The sequence below is a fragment of the Phyllostomus discolor genome, chromosome 3 (genome assembly GCF_004126475.2).
Source record: "Phyllostomus discolor isolate MPI-MPIP mPhyDis1 chromosome 3, mPhyDis1.pri.v3, whole genome shotgun sequence".
Classification (NCBI taxonomy): Eukaryota; Metazoa; Chordata; class Mammalia; order Chiroptera; family Phyllostomidae; genus Phyllostomus; species Phyllostomus discolor.
Genome location: NC_040905.2, coordinates 93,611,881 through 93,625,981, shown reverse-complemented (window position 1 = coordinate 93,625,981; position 14,101 = coordinate 93,611,881). Strand labels below are relative to the sequence as shown.

The 14,101-nt window shown below is 49.1% G+C and overlaps 1 protein-coding gene across 1 annotated transcript in view; it reads right to left on the bottom strand.

Moving 5' to 3' along the window:
- LOC114500711 (general transcription factor II-I-like) overlaps nt 1–10,427 on the bottom strand; it is a 162,765-nt gene extending 152,338 nt beyond the window's left edge. Inside the window, 1 exon segment of the mRNA XM_036020083.1 lies at nt 9,279–10,427. Coding sequence (XP_035875976.1) covers nt 9,279–9,558 — 280 coding nt within the window. The 5' untranslated portion in view covers nt 9,559–10,427.
- Nucleotides 10,428–14,101: the final 3,674 nt, after the last annotated feature.

The window sequence follows — 14,101 nt, the reverse complement described above, 5'->3', positions numbered from 1 at the left end:
TTTTCCCTACTCCTTACATTCCCCCATTTTCTCTTGGGGGTTTGTCAAACCCTTGACTCTTCATCATTAGGAATAATGGTATAGGGTTGAGATAGAATGATTAGTTTTACTACTTCTATTCTTTCTTTAATAAAGGCTATGACTTTTATTTAGAATACAGGGCCCTATAGTAACTAGTAACAGAAGCAAAAGAAGGGGTCCTGCAAGTGCAGATAGAAGGGTGGTTAGCCATGGGGAAGTATTAAATATAGAGGCATACCAGTTGGAGTTTTCTTCTTCACTGTCTCTCTCTTTGAGTCTTTTGGTTAAAGTCTTGATATTTTCCCGTATTACTCCTGAATGATTGGCATAAAAACAGCATTCTTCTCCTAAGGCAGCACAAAGTCCTCCCTGCTTGAGGAATATGAGACCTAATCCTCATCTGTTTTGGAGAGCTACTTCTGCTAGGGAGTCTACTTGACGCTCTAGATATATTACCTGATCTTGAAGGAGAGAGATGTCCTTGGTAAACATTTGGGATAATCTCCTTAGGCTTAGTTCTCCCTGTATCAAAGATGCTGCTCCTAATGCTGTTGAACCTACTATACCTATGGTAGCTACTACAGGAACTAATAATGGTGCACGAGTGACCCGTCGAGGGATCCCTAAGAGGAAGTTACGATTTCCACCATATAAATACACTTGTGGTATTATGTAGGCACTTACACATAATTCTGGGCTAATTGGCATTAGACACTTATAGATACCTTGAGTACATACAAACCAAATACCTTCTGGTGCCCGCATGACCTGGGGCGCTTCCCTTGTAAGGGATACATTTTGAAGGTCTATACAATAGTCGCTATAATTAGAGGTTAATACAAAATTGGCCAACAAATAACAAGTCCCTCTTCCGTGGAATTCAGCTAGAGTTAGCCCTCCCCCCATGATACATGCATCAATTTCTTCCATGTGTTCCTTACTCGGGCTCCCTTGTAATACTGTAATATTTGGGGCTAGTTCTCCCCCTTGGGAAGTATTCGCTCCTAATCCAATATAAAAATGGAGGTCTAGGACTTAAACATAACCAACAGGATTCAGTTACACTTGGCTGTATACTGTTAAAGAAAGGAAATACTTTATCTAAAAGCTCTAAGACTGAATTATCTTGAAGATGCGGTCTCTCTATATCAGGCGGCCGTTGCTCGGCTATCTCAGGCTCCGTGGGAGTTGGACGAAGGTCTTCTGGACTAGTTGAGTTTTCGGCTATTCGTCTAGGAGGCTCCATCGGGGGTATCATAGGAGGTAGTCGTGGGGGTAGTCTGCCCCCAGCTCCTCTAAATGGAGGCTTATATTTAGTAGGTAATTTTCTCACAGTAAAAAATGTTCCTGGGTCAGTTCCCAATGTATATAATCTAATTCCCCATGTACGACCCTTAACCCACTCTGGGTCAGTTGGATGTAGAACTGTTATACTTACTGGGTTACAATTTCTTATTTTACATAGAGCAGTGTCTCCCTTGTGTCTGGTAAGCTTAATATGTGAATCACTTCCTCCTCCAGGGGTCCATTCTAATGGGCTTACTATTGTTTCACAACCCCAGCTTTTACAATAAAAGTCACCTTCATATCCACACCCTCGTGCGCGTTTCCTATCTGGAGTGGGACACCCATATGCTGTTGTTCGACTTAGTTGTTTGTGCAGGAATTCTTCTTCATCTTTCACTAATGACCTTAACGGCGCTCCTCCACCCACAATTCCAGAAGAGGTATACAGATTGCTGCTTCCCAGTCTGTCAGAGAGTGATGAGTCCCACAGACTGTCTCCAAAAAGTTTAGACAGATCAATAGTCAGGTTAAGTGTCTCTTCCCCTCCCCCAGTATAATTCTCAGCAAGCGCAGTCCCATCTGCCGTTCTAATTAAGACCCATTCCTGTCTCTCTAACCCTGAGCAGGCCAGACACCAGGATAGTACCAGCCCTAGACAGAGGAGAAGGTAAGTTTCAAGGGTTCTCCTGGCTTTTGCCTGACTTGCCATTTTTGCTGGCTATCCCTGGGCGGTTGGGCTGGCTTAGTGTGGGAGAGATGGATCCAGTAGGGCTTCTTGGCCACCCGAACTGCGGAGGGGGTACTTAGCAGTACTTGAAAGGGTCCAGTCCACCGAGGCTCTAGGTTGCCCCTCCTATGGTTCAGGATCCACACCCACTGTCCACGTTCTGGTGCTTCTGGTAGTTTGGCATCTTCAGCCTTATCCGCCTGGATCGCCTGTCGGAGGGTCCGCACCTCACGTCGAATATGCTGCAGTGCCTGTAAGGACTTTAAGAAGTTATGATTAGACATTTCCAGTTCTTCAGTGGTCAGTCGGGGTACAGGTGGTACCGGCTGCCCAAACATGATTTCATATGGTGTCCATTTCTTCAGGTAAGGGGTACACTGTGTCCTAAAAAGGGCAAAAGGGAGTAGCTCCACCCAGTTTTCGCTGGTCTCCTCTCTTAACTTAATTATGGTTTCTTTAAGAGTCCTATTCATCCTACTTGTCCTGAGCTTTGTGGTCTATATATACAATGTAACTTCCACTCAATACCTAATTTTGTGGCTAGTTCCTGTGATATGGCAGATATAAAGGCTGGCCCATTGTCTGAGCCTAGGGCAAGGGGTATGCCATACCTGGGTACAATTTCCCGTAGTAGAATCTTACACACCGTGGATGCTGTTTCTCCTCGGGTGGGGAATGCTTCTACCCACCCGGAGAAGGTGTCTAGTAAAACTAATAGGTACCTATAGCCGTACTTTCCAGGGGTCATTTCAGTGAAGTCTATTTCCCAGAGTTCCCCCACAGTGCCTCCTCTATACCTAACCAAGGGAGGCAGTTTCTTACTTGGTGGGTTCACTTTAGCACACGTGCTACACCTGGAGACAATTGACTGGATAGTACTTCTCATTCCTGGGCTATAATAGTACCGGCACATTAATTGCTCTAACTTATTTTGTCCTAGATGTGTGCTGGTGTGAATGTCTTTAATAATTTGCCTTATGAGTCCTTGGGGCAGGTAGAGTCTTGAGCCTGGTAATTCTATCCATTCTTGCTGATTCTGCATTCCGCCCCCGTCTCTTTCCATTTTGCTTTTCTTCAGGTGTGTAACTGGGGTGATGGGGCAGCATAGGAGGAGGTAGGAGAGGGAGTACAGTCTCTGGGGAGCCATACGCGGCCTCCCTCACAGCTGAGTCTGCTAGCTGATTCCCCTTTTCGACTGGTGAATCTCCTTTTTGATGTCCCTTGCAGTGGATAATGGCAACCTTAGTAGGTAACCATATAGCATCTAATAGAGTGAGGATTTCATCCTTATTCTTAATGTCCTTCCCTCCTGCAGTTAGGAGGCCTCGTTCCTTGTATATGGCTCCATATATATGGGCAGTGGCAAAGGCATATTGGCTGTCAGTATAAATGTTGGCGGTTTTTCCCTCCACCATCTGCAGGGCTCAGGTTAGCCCAATTAGCTCAGCCCGCTGTGCAGAGGTTCCTGCAGGCAGAGCCTTCTGCCATAATATTTCATCTTCAGTGGTCACTGCTGCCCCTGCATGCCTTAACCCGTCCATGACAAAACTGCTACCATCCGTGAACAAAGTCAAATCAACCTTTTCATATGCCTAGTCTTTCAAATCTGGACGGGAGCCACTCACTGTGTCTAGAATCTGTTTGTAATCATGGGCTATAGTAGAGTCCTGCACGGGCAGAAGGGTAGCCGGATTGAGGGTCGTGGTCTTCAGGAAACGAACCGATGGTGGATTAAGCAGCTGTGCCTGGTAGTGCGTTAGCTGGGCGTTGGATAGCCACCAATTGGGAGGTGCCCTGAGGACCTGTTCAACACAGTGTTCGCTGATCACCTGTATGTCCTGGCCCAAAGTCAATTTGCTTGCCTCTTTGACTAGGACTGACATGGCGGCAAGTGCCCTCAGGCAGGTGGGCCACCCAGAGGCTACTGGGTCTAACTTCTTGGATAGATAGGCCACTGGTCTCTTCCACGGCCCGAGTTCCTAGCTGAGTACTCCTAGTGCAATCCCTCCCTTCTCAGCCACAAATAGCCGGAAGGGCTTAGCCGGATCAGGCAGAGCCAGGGCCGGGGCGGCCACTAATGCTTCCTTAAGGGCTTGGAATGCCTGCCTCTCCTTATCCGTCCATGTGAATGATTCCTCCTTTCCCTGGGTCAATTCATGTAAGGGTCTGGCCAATTCTGCGAAACCCAGGATCCAGAGTCGGCAGTATCCTACCGCTCCCAAGAATTCACGCACCTGTCGTTTGGTGGTGGGCTCCGGGATTTGCAGGACCGTCTGGATCCGCCGGCTGGACAAGGTCCTCTGGCCACCCTGCAAGTTATAACCCAAGTAACTTACAGTTTGCGTCACGATTTGGGCCTTCTTGGCAGAGACCCGATACCCCATCTGTTCGAGGTCCTGCAGTAAGTCTGTGGTGGCCACTTCACAGTCTTCCTCGCTTCTCACAGTTATGAGGATGTCATCAACATACTGCAATACCACAACTGACGGGTGTGATGACCAAAAGGCCCGCAAGTCCTTACTTAGGGCCTCATTAAAAATAGTGGGGGAATTCTTGAACCTCTGTGGCAGCCGAGTCCAGGTGAACTGGCCCACTAACCCGTTCTCGGGATCATTCCACTCAAAGGCAAAGATGTCTTGGCTCTGGGGTGCCAGCGGGATACAGAAAAAGGCATCCTTCAAGTCTAGGACCGAATAATAGGTGTGTTGGAGGCAACGAGCTTAACGGGGTATACGGGTTGGGCACCGTAGGGTGGATTGTCTCTACCCTCGCATTCACCTCCCGTAAATTCTGCACGGGGCGGTAGTCAAGTGTCCCCGGCTTCTGGACTGGGAGTAGAGGAGTGTTCCAGGCTGACTGGCACTGTCGGAGTATCCCTGCTTCGAGTAGGCGTTGCAAGTGCCGAGTGATCCCCTGCTTGGCTTGTGCTGGGACCGGATACTGCCGAATTCTGACCGGGCTGGCAGTGCTCAACAACTGCACCAGGACGGTGGTTGGTGAGCCGCCAATCCAGGTGGATTGGTCTCCGCCCATACACCAGGTATCTTTGCTAAGAGATCGTTCGGGACCCCCACTGTCTCCTCCTTACCTTCTTGGATGGTGGCCAGTAGGTATTCCTCAGGCAGTGGAACAGTTATGTCTAGGTTGACTCCGGCTTCCCGGCTTTCTGAGGAACCGTCTACTTGCCTGAAGGTAATGGTAGCCCAAAGCTTCTGTAATAAATCCCTCCCGAGCAATGGGTAGGGGCAGTCTGGAATGACTAGGAAAGAGTGAGTAATTGTTCCTTTTCCTAGGTCAGTTACTCGTGCAGTGGCCCACGGATATGCTTCTGCCTTGCCCGTGGCCCCTACTATTTTGGTAGTTGCTTTCTGGATCTGTCCTTGAGGTTGCTTTAAAACTGAATAGGTGGCTCCTGTGTCGACCAGGAACTCTATAGGCTTACCTTCGACCGTCAAGGTTACCAGGGGCTCCTGGGAGCCAACTGGAATGGAGCCCTGGCCTCGTCAGTCCAGGGTTTGGAGCAACACCTCGGGGCCCTTTTGCAGCTCTAATCCTTCTGCCATTAACTTGGGACAGTTCCGCTTCCAATGTCCTTTCTCCTTGCAGTACGCACATTGGTCTTTATCTACTCGCTGCCTCTGACTTCTCTGTGGGCCCCCTCCTTTTCCTTTACCCTTAGTTGAGGGCTGCTGTGCTGTCAGTAGGATTTTGGCAACTTCTTTTGCCCTTCCGACTTCTGGGTTATCTCTATTCACATAAACCTTTTGAGCTATCTCTAGCAACTTACTTCTATTCTCTCCTTCAAATCCTTCTATTTTCTGTAGTTTTCTTTTAATGTCTGAGGCAGCCTGTGTTACAAAAGCTATGTTCACCAGCCTTCGATTTTCCTCTGCCTCAGGGTCCAGGGGAGTATATACTCTATATGCCTCCATGAGCCTTTCTAAGAATGCATCGGGGGATTCTTCTCTGCCTTGAATAACCTCACTAACCCTACTAAAACTTGTAGGTTTCCTAGCTGCTGCCTTGAGACCCCTGAGTAGAGCCCGGCGATACTGGAGGAGCACGTCCCTTCCCCCAGCAGTATTGGGGTCCCAAGCAGGGGGTTGAGATGAAAGGATGTCCTCGACCTCCCCTCTTCCAGCCATAGTTTCTCCTTCCTCTCCATGTATAGCTTTTGCAGCCTCCCTTACAATACGGTTTCTTTCCTCTGACGTGAAGAGGGTCTGCAAAATCTGCTGACAATCATCCCAGGTTGGCTGGTGAGTCCTGAAAATAGTCTCTAGGAGGGAAATCAGTCCCTGGGGTTTTTCAGAAAATGGGGGATTCTGATGCTTCCAATTATATAAATCACTAGTAGAAAAGGGGACCTAGATCAACCGTGGGGGCGCCTCCCGTAGAGGCAAGATGGTGGCCCCTCCCACTGGGGGTAAAAAGGGCCCCGCCCCCAGCCGGAGGCAAGATGGCGGCCCCTCCCGCCCCATAAATGGCCCCTCCCCGAGTGTGTGGAGGGCTCATAAGTCAGTCGACCCCTGGCAGAGAGGAATCTGGCTCCTCCCTACGAGGGTAAAGAGGACGTGCATTCACTGGGTCTAGATGGTCCTGCGGTGGACTGGACAAAACTGGGTACAACCTAGGCTGAGCTCGGGGAGGTTCTGGGGTGGATGCTGTGCCTTTTCCCTTCCCCCATTTTTAGGTGTGGCCAGGCAAATCGCCCGCCTCCCCCACTGGCTCCCGCGCAGGCACTTCTTTATGTACCCAGGCCTTTCTGTTGCAATGTCTACCCAAACATCAATATAAATGAATTGGTCGGGATGCGGAACCCTGTATACTGTGGCCCGCACTGCAAACAAGATAGGCAGATCGAAAGTACCCTCAGCGGGCCATCACACGTCAAAGGTAGGCCATTCCAATTGGCTTAGCATCCGCAGGAACTCAGAATCTGGCGGTGGTCCGCCATAGCCTCGGGCCCGCCTCTGAAAATCAGAAAAATTCTTTAATAGACACTCAAGTGGGGAGCCGGGTGCCGGTTCTTGCTGCCCCATCCTGGGAGGGCTTAAATTAAAAACGACCAACACACCACACAGACAAACAAGGCAACAGACAAGGCAATTTCACGAAGACACAAACCTTGGACGTACCTAACATGCAACACACCACACAGACAGACAAGGTACAGAGCTCAGTCGCTCGCCTGCCTGGACTGCCCTCTTGAAAGGTGATGCCGATCTTGGCTAAGGTTGCCCGATCAAAGTCCGGGTTAGACGGCCAACCGTTATGCCGTATGATCTGACACAGGATTCGAAGGTTAGGGCCCTCTCATGTCCTGTAGGCTTTCCCGTGGGGCTACAGACACATTCATTTACACACACTCTAGTTGTATCGCCTACAAACTAAAGCTAATCGCAGCGCGGCGCAAAAGGAAGGGAACCTAACGTGACCGGTCTCTATTTAATTACAAAAACCAGATTCCAGGGGCGGCGTCCCACCTCTGGAGGCCCCTGGGTAGGCTTCCAGCGGTGTCCCTCCTACTACCACAGGGTTATTTGCTCCGGAGCCCAGAAACCAGGAATCAAAAAAGGATCCTTCAGTAAATACTTACGCTGCCCATTGGGTCTCCAAACCGAAACTCCACCGAGGGAGATCTCGCTGGGGCCTCCAAATGTTGCATCCAGCAAACGCGAGAACAAATGTCGGAGACTTTCAGGGTATCAAAGATGTTGCTTTATTGGCCAAGTTTAACCTGCACAGGGGCGAACTCTCAAAGTGTCCGGAGACACAGTACCCCCACGGGCTGCAGAACAGAGTTGCGCCGAGCGCTCACATCTAGGTCCTTATATAGGGGTTTTGGCACGAGCAAGCAAGCAAGCGTTTCACAGAAGCTGATGTAGCAGTTAGCTATTTGCTTACAGAGACCGTGCTCGGGAATTTCAAACCAGGCATTCTTGCATAAGGCAGGAAGGCAGGATGTTTGTTCAGTAACCTAGTAATCTCCTGGCTCTAGCTAGCTAGGTTCCTATTTTCTCATGGTTTAAGTTTTCCCCTACTCCTTACAATAAAAACTTTTAACTTTCAGTAAATTGTAAACAGCTCAGCTTATTTTTGTTTCTTTAAGATCTAGCTGTTTTTTTTAAGATTTTATTTATTCATTTCTAGAGAGAAGGAAAGGGAGGGAGAAACAGGAAAAGAAACATGGATGTGTGAGAGAACCATGGATCAGCTGCCTCCTGCACACCCCCAACTGGGGAGCTAGCCCTCAAGACAGGCACGTGCCTTCACTGGAAATCGAACCCACAACTTTTCAGTTAGCGGGCTGATGCTCAACCCACTGAGACACACCAGTCTGGGCAAGATCTAGCTTTAAAGTAATGAAATTCACACATCTATAAATTTCCCTCACTTAAAACTTAATCTGCCAGCGTGAAAGGTTCTAAAGTATCAACACCATCAAGGAACTCGTTAGAAATGCTAATTACTTGGTCCCACCCAGGGAGAGACCGAGCAATTGTGTTTTAACAAGTCCTCCAGGGGATGCTGATGCTCAAAGTAGTTTGAGAACCACTGGCTTCCAGGTTGAGAGTCAGGTGGCCTAGATTCAAACCTTACAGTCAAGGTTAACTTGACAGCATGATCAAGAGTAAATTACTCAGCTTTTCTAGGCTTCTTCCTCATCTGTAAAATGGAATTACAAAATTGTTCTTTAAAGATTAAATAAGAAAACATATGGTAAGGGCTTCAGAGCAATGCCAGACACATAAGAAGTATTCAAACGTTAGCTGTTGTTAAAGCACTTGAACAGTGTAGACTAGGAGGAGGACACAGGCAGAAAAGCCTGGAGTTTAATACCTAGTGAGTAGGCCAGGCTCAGGAAAACAAGGCAGAACCAAACACATGCACAGAGGAAAAAAAGATGGCCTCCTAGAAGGGGCAGACAAATTGACTGGGATAATGTAAGAACAGCCAATTCTGACCCAACAATATAGCCTTTAAAAAAGTGAAGACATATAAACAAGAAGAGCCTGAAGAACAGAAAAAGTCATTCTAGCCTACAGGTGTGAACGAAGATACTGAGAAGCAGGCTAAAGGAAAGCACAAGGCTACACTAGCTTAAGAATGGACAAACCAAAAACATTTACAGTAGTCCCCCTTTATGTGCAGCATATACATTCCAAGACCCCAGTGGATATCTGAAACCGCAGACAGTAGCAAACCTTGTATGTACTATGTTTTTTGAATACGTACATACCTTCCTCCTTGATCAACTTCGACTCTGCCGGAAATGTGGCAGCAGCTTCTCCAACAGCAGGCACAGCCTCTGCAGTGTTTACATTTCTCAGTCCAAACCTATTCCTGAATCTGTGTAACCATCCCTTACTTGCAGTAAAAGGCTTGGTGTCACTCCTTTCACAGGATCCCTTGCTGAAATGTTCATACAGACTCAGTGCTTTCTGGCGCAACATGCTGCCATCAACGGGGACACATTTTCTGTTCATGTCTTCCACCCACAAACCTAATGCCTTTTCCATCCTAACTAAGCATTTATTATGCACTGTGGCAGTAACATTGGGAGTTTGAGATACAACAGCAAAACTAGCACGAATTTCTTTTTCCTTCTTCACAATTTCACGGATAGAAGATTCGTTCTTACTGTAGATCTTAGCAATCTCAGCATAGGATTTTTTTCTTTCCTTATTAAGTAAGAATTTTCACCTTTTCACTTAAAGGAAGCACTTTTCGGCTTCTTTTTGGCATATCCAAATTGCCAGCATCACTATTCTTGCCCTTCAGGGCCATAATTAAGGAAAGTAAGTGTTAGTCGAACACCAGCATTGTATACCAAAAGAGTTGACAAGCCGCTGGTGGCATGTAAGTGTGTAAAGACTGGACAAAGGAATGATTCACATCCCAGTGGGACAGAGCAGGACCTCATCACTCTAACCGGAACAGAGAAAGAAATCTAAAACTTACGAATTGTTTATTTCTGGAATTTTCCATTTCTGACCTCGACTGGAACCGCGGGAAGCAAAACCGTGGATGGGGGATGTCTACTGTAGTAGGAAATAAGTCATCCCAAATGATAGGCTTTAGGTGGAAGGAGTGTAATGCAAGCCCTGCCTCCTCAGGGCAGTCTCCTGTACATTCTCATTTGCAAACTAGCTTCCCCTTTTGTCTCTTTAGCACTCAGAGACTACTCTTAGGCACTGTGGCCCATCCATCAATCCACTGTCTGCAGCAAAGTTGAATGCAGAAAGGGTGAGACGTCTGCACCAGGCCCCACATTCGCTGAAGTGAGCACTACTTGAACTGGACCAGACATCTGAACACTCTCAGCAGCAAATTACCACAAAACCATAGCACTAAAGAATAAGTAAATAAATAAACAAACCTCACTTTAATAAAGAAAAAAGTTGGGTAAGCAAATATGGAGGGGGGATGAAAGGCAAGGAAGACAGTTTTGTCTTCCTCCCCCCCCTTAAACCCGCTTAGGTGCTTGCCCAATACAGACGGCTTGTATTCGTGGCCTGAAGGCTGAGGTTTTCCTTCCGGTCATTGTGTTTAACCGGCCCAGCAGGGCAGGGGCGCCCGCCGGGCGGGGACAAAGCCCACCCCGGCTTCCACCTGGGCGAAGACAGTGAAGGACCGGGACAGAGCAGCAACGCAGTCCAGTCTTACCCGCCAGCCGGCCGAAGTTACCAAGCACCAAGGCGCCGCCCCCGCCGCCCGGCGGCCAATCCGGAAAGTCTGCCGCACGGGAGTACCAGCCCCGGAGACACAGGGGTTAGCGCAACCCCACAGCTCGAGCCTGACACCGCGGCGCGCACCCGCACCGCCGGAGCCCACTAATCAGCAGTCGGGCATGCGCAGCCGCAAGCTCGCCCGCGCGCTGGCCTCAAGGGTGAGACCCCCCCAACATAACACGGCGCCGGCGCGCGCGCCCCTCCCCCATGAGTACCGAGGCGCGCACGTGCAACTGTCGCCCCCTGGAACCACGTCTGTTCCTGCCCCACCCCCAACGCCAGCCGCCCGGGGTTGGGGAATCTAAGTACCCCAACTCGGCCGCCGACAGTCCCTAGACTCCCCTCCGTGCAGGTCCCGGAGGGGCTGTCTCAAATAAAGACTGCTCGCGAGGGCAACTGGGGTGGGGGGGCGGGGGATGAGGAGACAGGGACTCACCCGAGTGCAGCCGCCTCAAGGCAGCGCCGGGGTAGGGGTGCTGAAGGAAAGCGAGTGTGAGCCGTGCGCAAGCTGTGGCGGCGACGGAGCAGCCTCAGTCTGAGGCGAGCTGACTAGCGGGCAGGAGGTGAGAGGGCGAGGGCTCGTGCGTCTCAGCCGAGTTTCTGTCAGCGCTGCAGGGCCTCGCTTAGCGCCTGGATCCGATCGCAAGGGACCCAGAGAGGAGCCGGGGTAACCGCGGCAGGCGGGCGGCCACGGCTAGAGCGCGCGTGTGGGGAAGCGGGATAGGGGGCAATCAGTGGCCCCTTTTCTTTGCTCTCCGAGCTTCTCTTTCTCACCCTCCTTTTTTTTTTTTTAAGTTGTAGTCCACCGCCCAGCGGGAGTTGTAGTCTCCGATGTGTACCCCTTAAGCGATGCTGGGGGGTGGTGGACTACAACTCCCAGAAAACCTCGCGCGGGCGAACCCCGTGCCTTGGACCTGGAGAACTCTGCGCCCAGCCCTCCGTGTAAGGATTGTCGGTGGAGGTGCGGGGTGGTGGGATAGAGAATGTGGCTGCCTCTGGAGCCTGTTCGGCGGCCCGGGTGGGGGAGGGGAGCAGGGGCCAAAATCTTCGCCGGTGGTGGCTTCCGCCTGTTCCCAGCGGAGCTCCAGCCAGTTTCAGCCGCCGCCGAAGACTCGCACTTACTCTTGCACCGGAGATTCCCTGCAAATTGCGAGACCGGGACACGGCAAAGGCCGGGGATCCCCAGGGTGGCCTGGCGGCCTCCTTGCTCCTCCAGGGGATTTTCTCCGCCCTGCACCACCCTCTGGGACACAGAGAAACCCGTTAGTTTTGTAAGCTTGCCTCAAAAGAAACATTTTGCCCGGACTTTGGACGGTGGAGAGATGGGACTCCTGTTTTTATTTACCCCCTGCGGCTTTGCTCTCGTCTGAACTCGACATTTAAAAATAAAGTTGAGGAAATGCCATGGAGTGGTAACAGATAACCTGATTTGTAGCCCGTTTTGTTCAAAGACTAAGCAGTTTTACTCAAAAACATCCACCACCCACCGCACCCCCGCCAGTTATTTTTGGCTTCTCAACTGTCATGATTAGCTCATGAATTTTGGAAATGCAGAGACAATGCTGTTAACCTAAGTTGAAGTAAAAAGTTTAAAAAACTTGACCCAGAGATTGTATATGTTAATGTAAAGTGTATGATTGAGTGATTTTGTGATTTTTCTCCACACTGGGGATTCAAGCCACGCCGGCCATCCTTCCCCTCCCCTTCCCCCTCCTTCTCCTAGGTGGAGACCACAGCAGCACCTTTTCCAGCCTGTGCATCTGGCAAGAAAACTTTGCAAACAGCCACTCTTGATGTGCAGCAGTCCCCCCTTATCCGCGGGGAAATACCTTTCAACACCCCCAGTGGATACCTAAAACCCCAGATAACAGCAAGCCCTACATACAGTTTTTTTTCCTATACATACCTTCCTCCTTAATCAACTTGGACTCTGCGGGAAATGTGGCAGCAGCTTCTCCAACAGCAGGCACAGCCTCTGCAGTGTTTACATTTCTCAGTCCAAACCTATTCCTGAATCTGTGTAACCATCCCTTACTTGCAGTAAAAGGCTTGGTGTCACTCCTTTCACAGGATCCCTTGCTGAAATGTTCATACAGACTCAGTGCTTTCTGGCGCAACATGCTGCCATCAACAGGGACACATTTTCTGTTCATGTCTTCCACCCACAAACCTAATGCCTTTTCCATCTTAACTAAGCATTTATCATGCACTGTGGCAGTAACTTTGGCAATTTGAGGTGCAACAGCAAAACTAGCGCGAATTACTTTTTCCTTCTTCACAATTTCATGGATAGAAGATTCGTTCTTACTGTAGATCTTAGCAACCTCAGCATAGGATTTTTTTCTTTCCTTACTAAGTCAAGAATTTTCACCTTTTCACTTAAAGGAAGCACTTTTCGGCTTCTTTTTGGCATATCCAAATTGGTAGCATCAGTACTCTTGAGCTTTGGGGCCATTATTAAGTAAAAAAAAAAAGGTTACTGGAAGACCAGCTCTGAGATACAGTCGATCTGATAACAGAGACAGCTACTAAGTGACTCATGGGAGGGAGCGTCTACAGCGTGGAGACGCTGGACAAAGCATGGGAGGATGTTAGAAAGTGAGTTGTCAGACAAAAGTTCATTTGGGCAAGATTACCCTTGTCATCATTTAAAATTCTGGGGGAGATAGTACCCTGCTTCTATGAATTTGTTTAATGCTTCAGAGTGGAATTTTGCTGCTTTTTCACGAACAACTCCAACTTCCTTGATGTTGAAGTAGTTCCTAAAACTCTTAAATCCTAAAGCAGTTTCTAAAACTTTAGCTGGCTTTGAATTGCCTCAGGACAAACAGCTGGCCCTTTGGGACAATGAACAGTGTATGGGATGCTATGTGGTTTCAACAACATCTGGAGGCCAAGCCTTTTTCTCAGCATGCTTATTTCTCTTAGCATAATACTCTCCATCAACTGATTGATGTTTCTGTCTCCCTCTCTCTTTTTTAAAATTTTATTTTATTTTCAGAGAGAGGGGATGGGAGAGAGAAACATCGACTGGTTGCCTCTCCCATGTCCCCAAATGGAGACCTGGCCAGCAACCCAGGCGTGTGCCCTGACTTGAATCGAACCAGGGACCTCTTGGTTCACAGGCTGGCACTCAAGCCACTGGGCCACACCAGCCAGGGCTCTCTCCCTCTTTTTCGCCCTCCCTTACCCTCTCTTTAAAAATGAATAAATATAGAAACTTTAAAAAAAACCCACATTGGATCCTGATCTGATCAGATGCTATGAACTCTGCAGCCAGCCAGGAACCTGGAACAATTCCCACCTTTTCCACCAAAATAGAAGGTTCTAG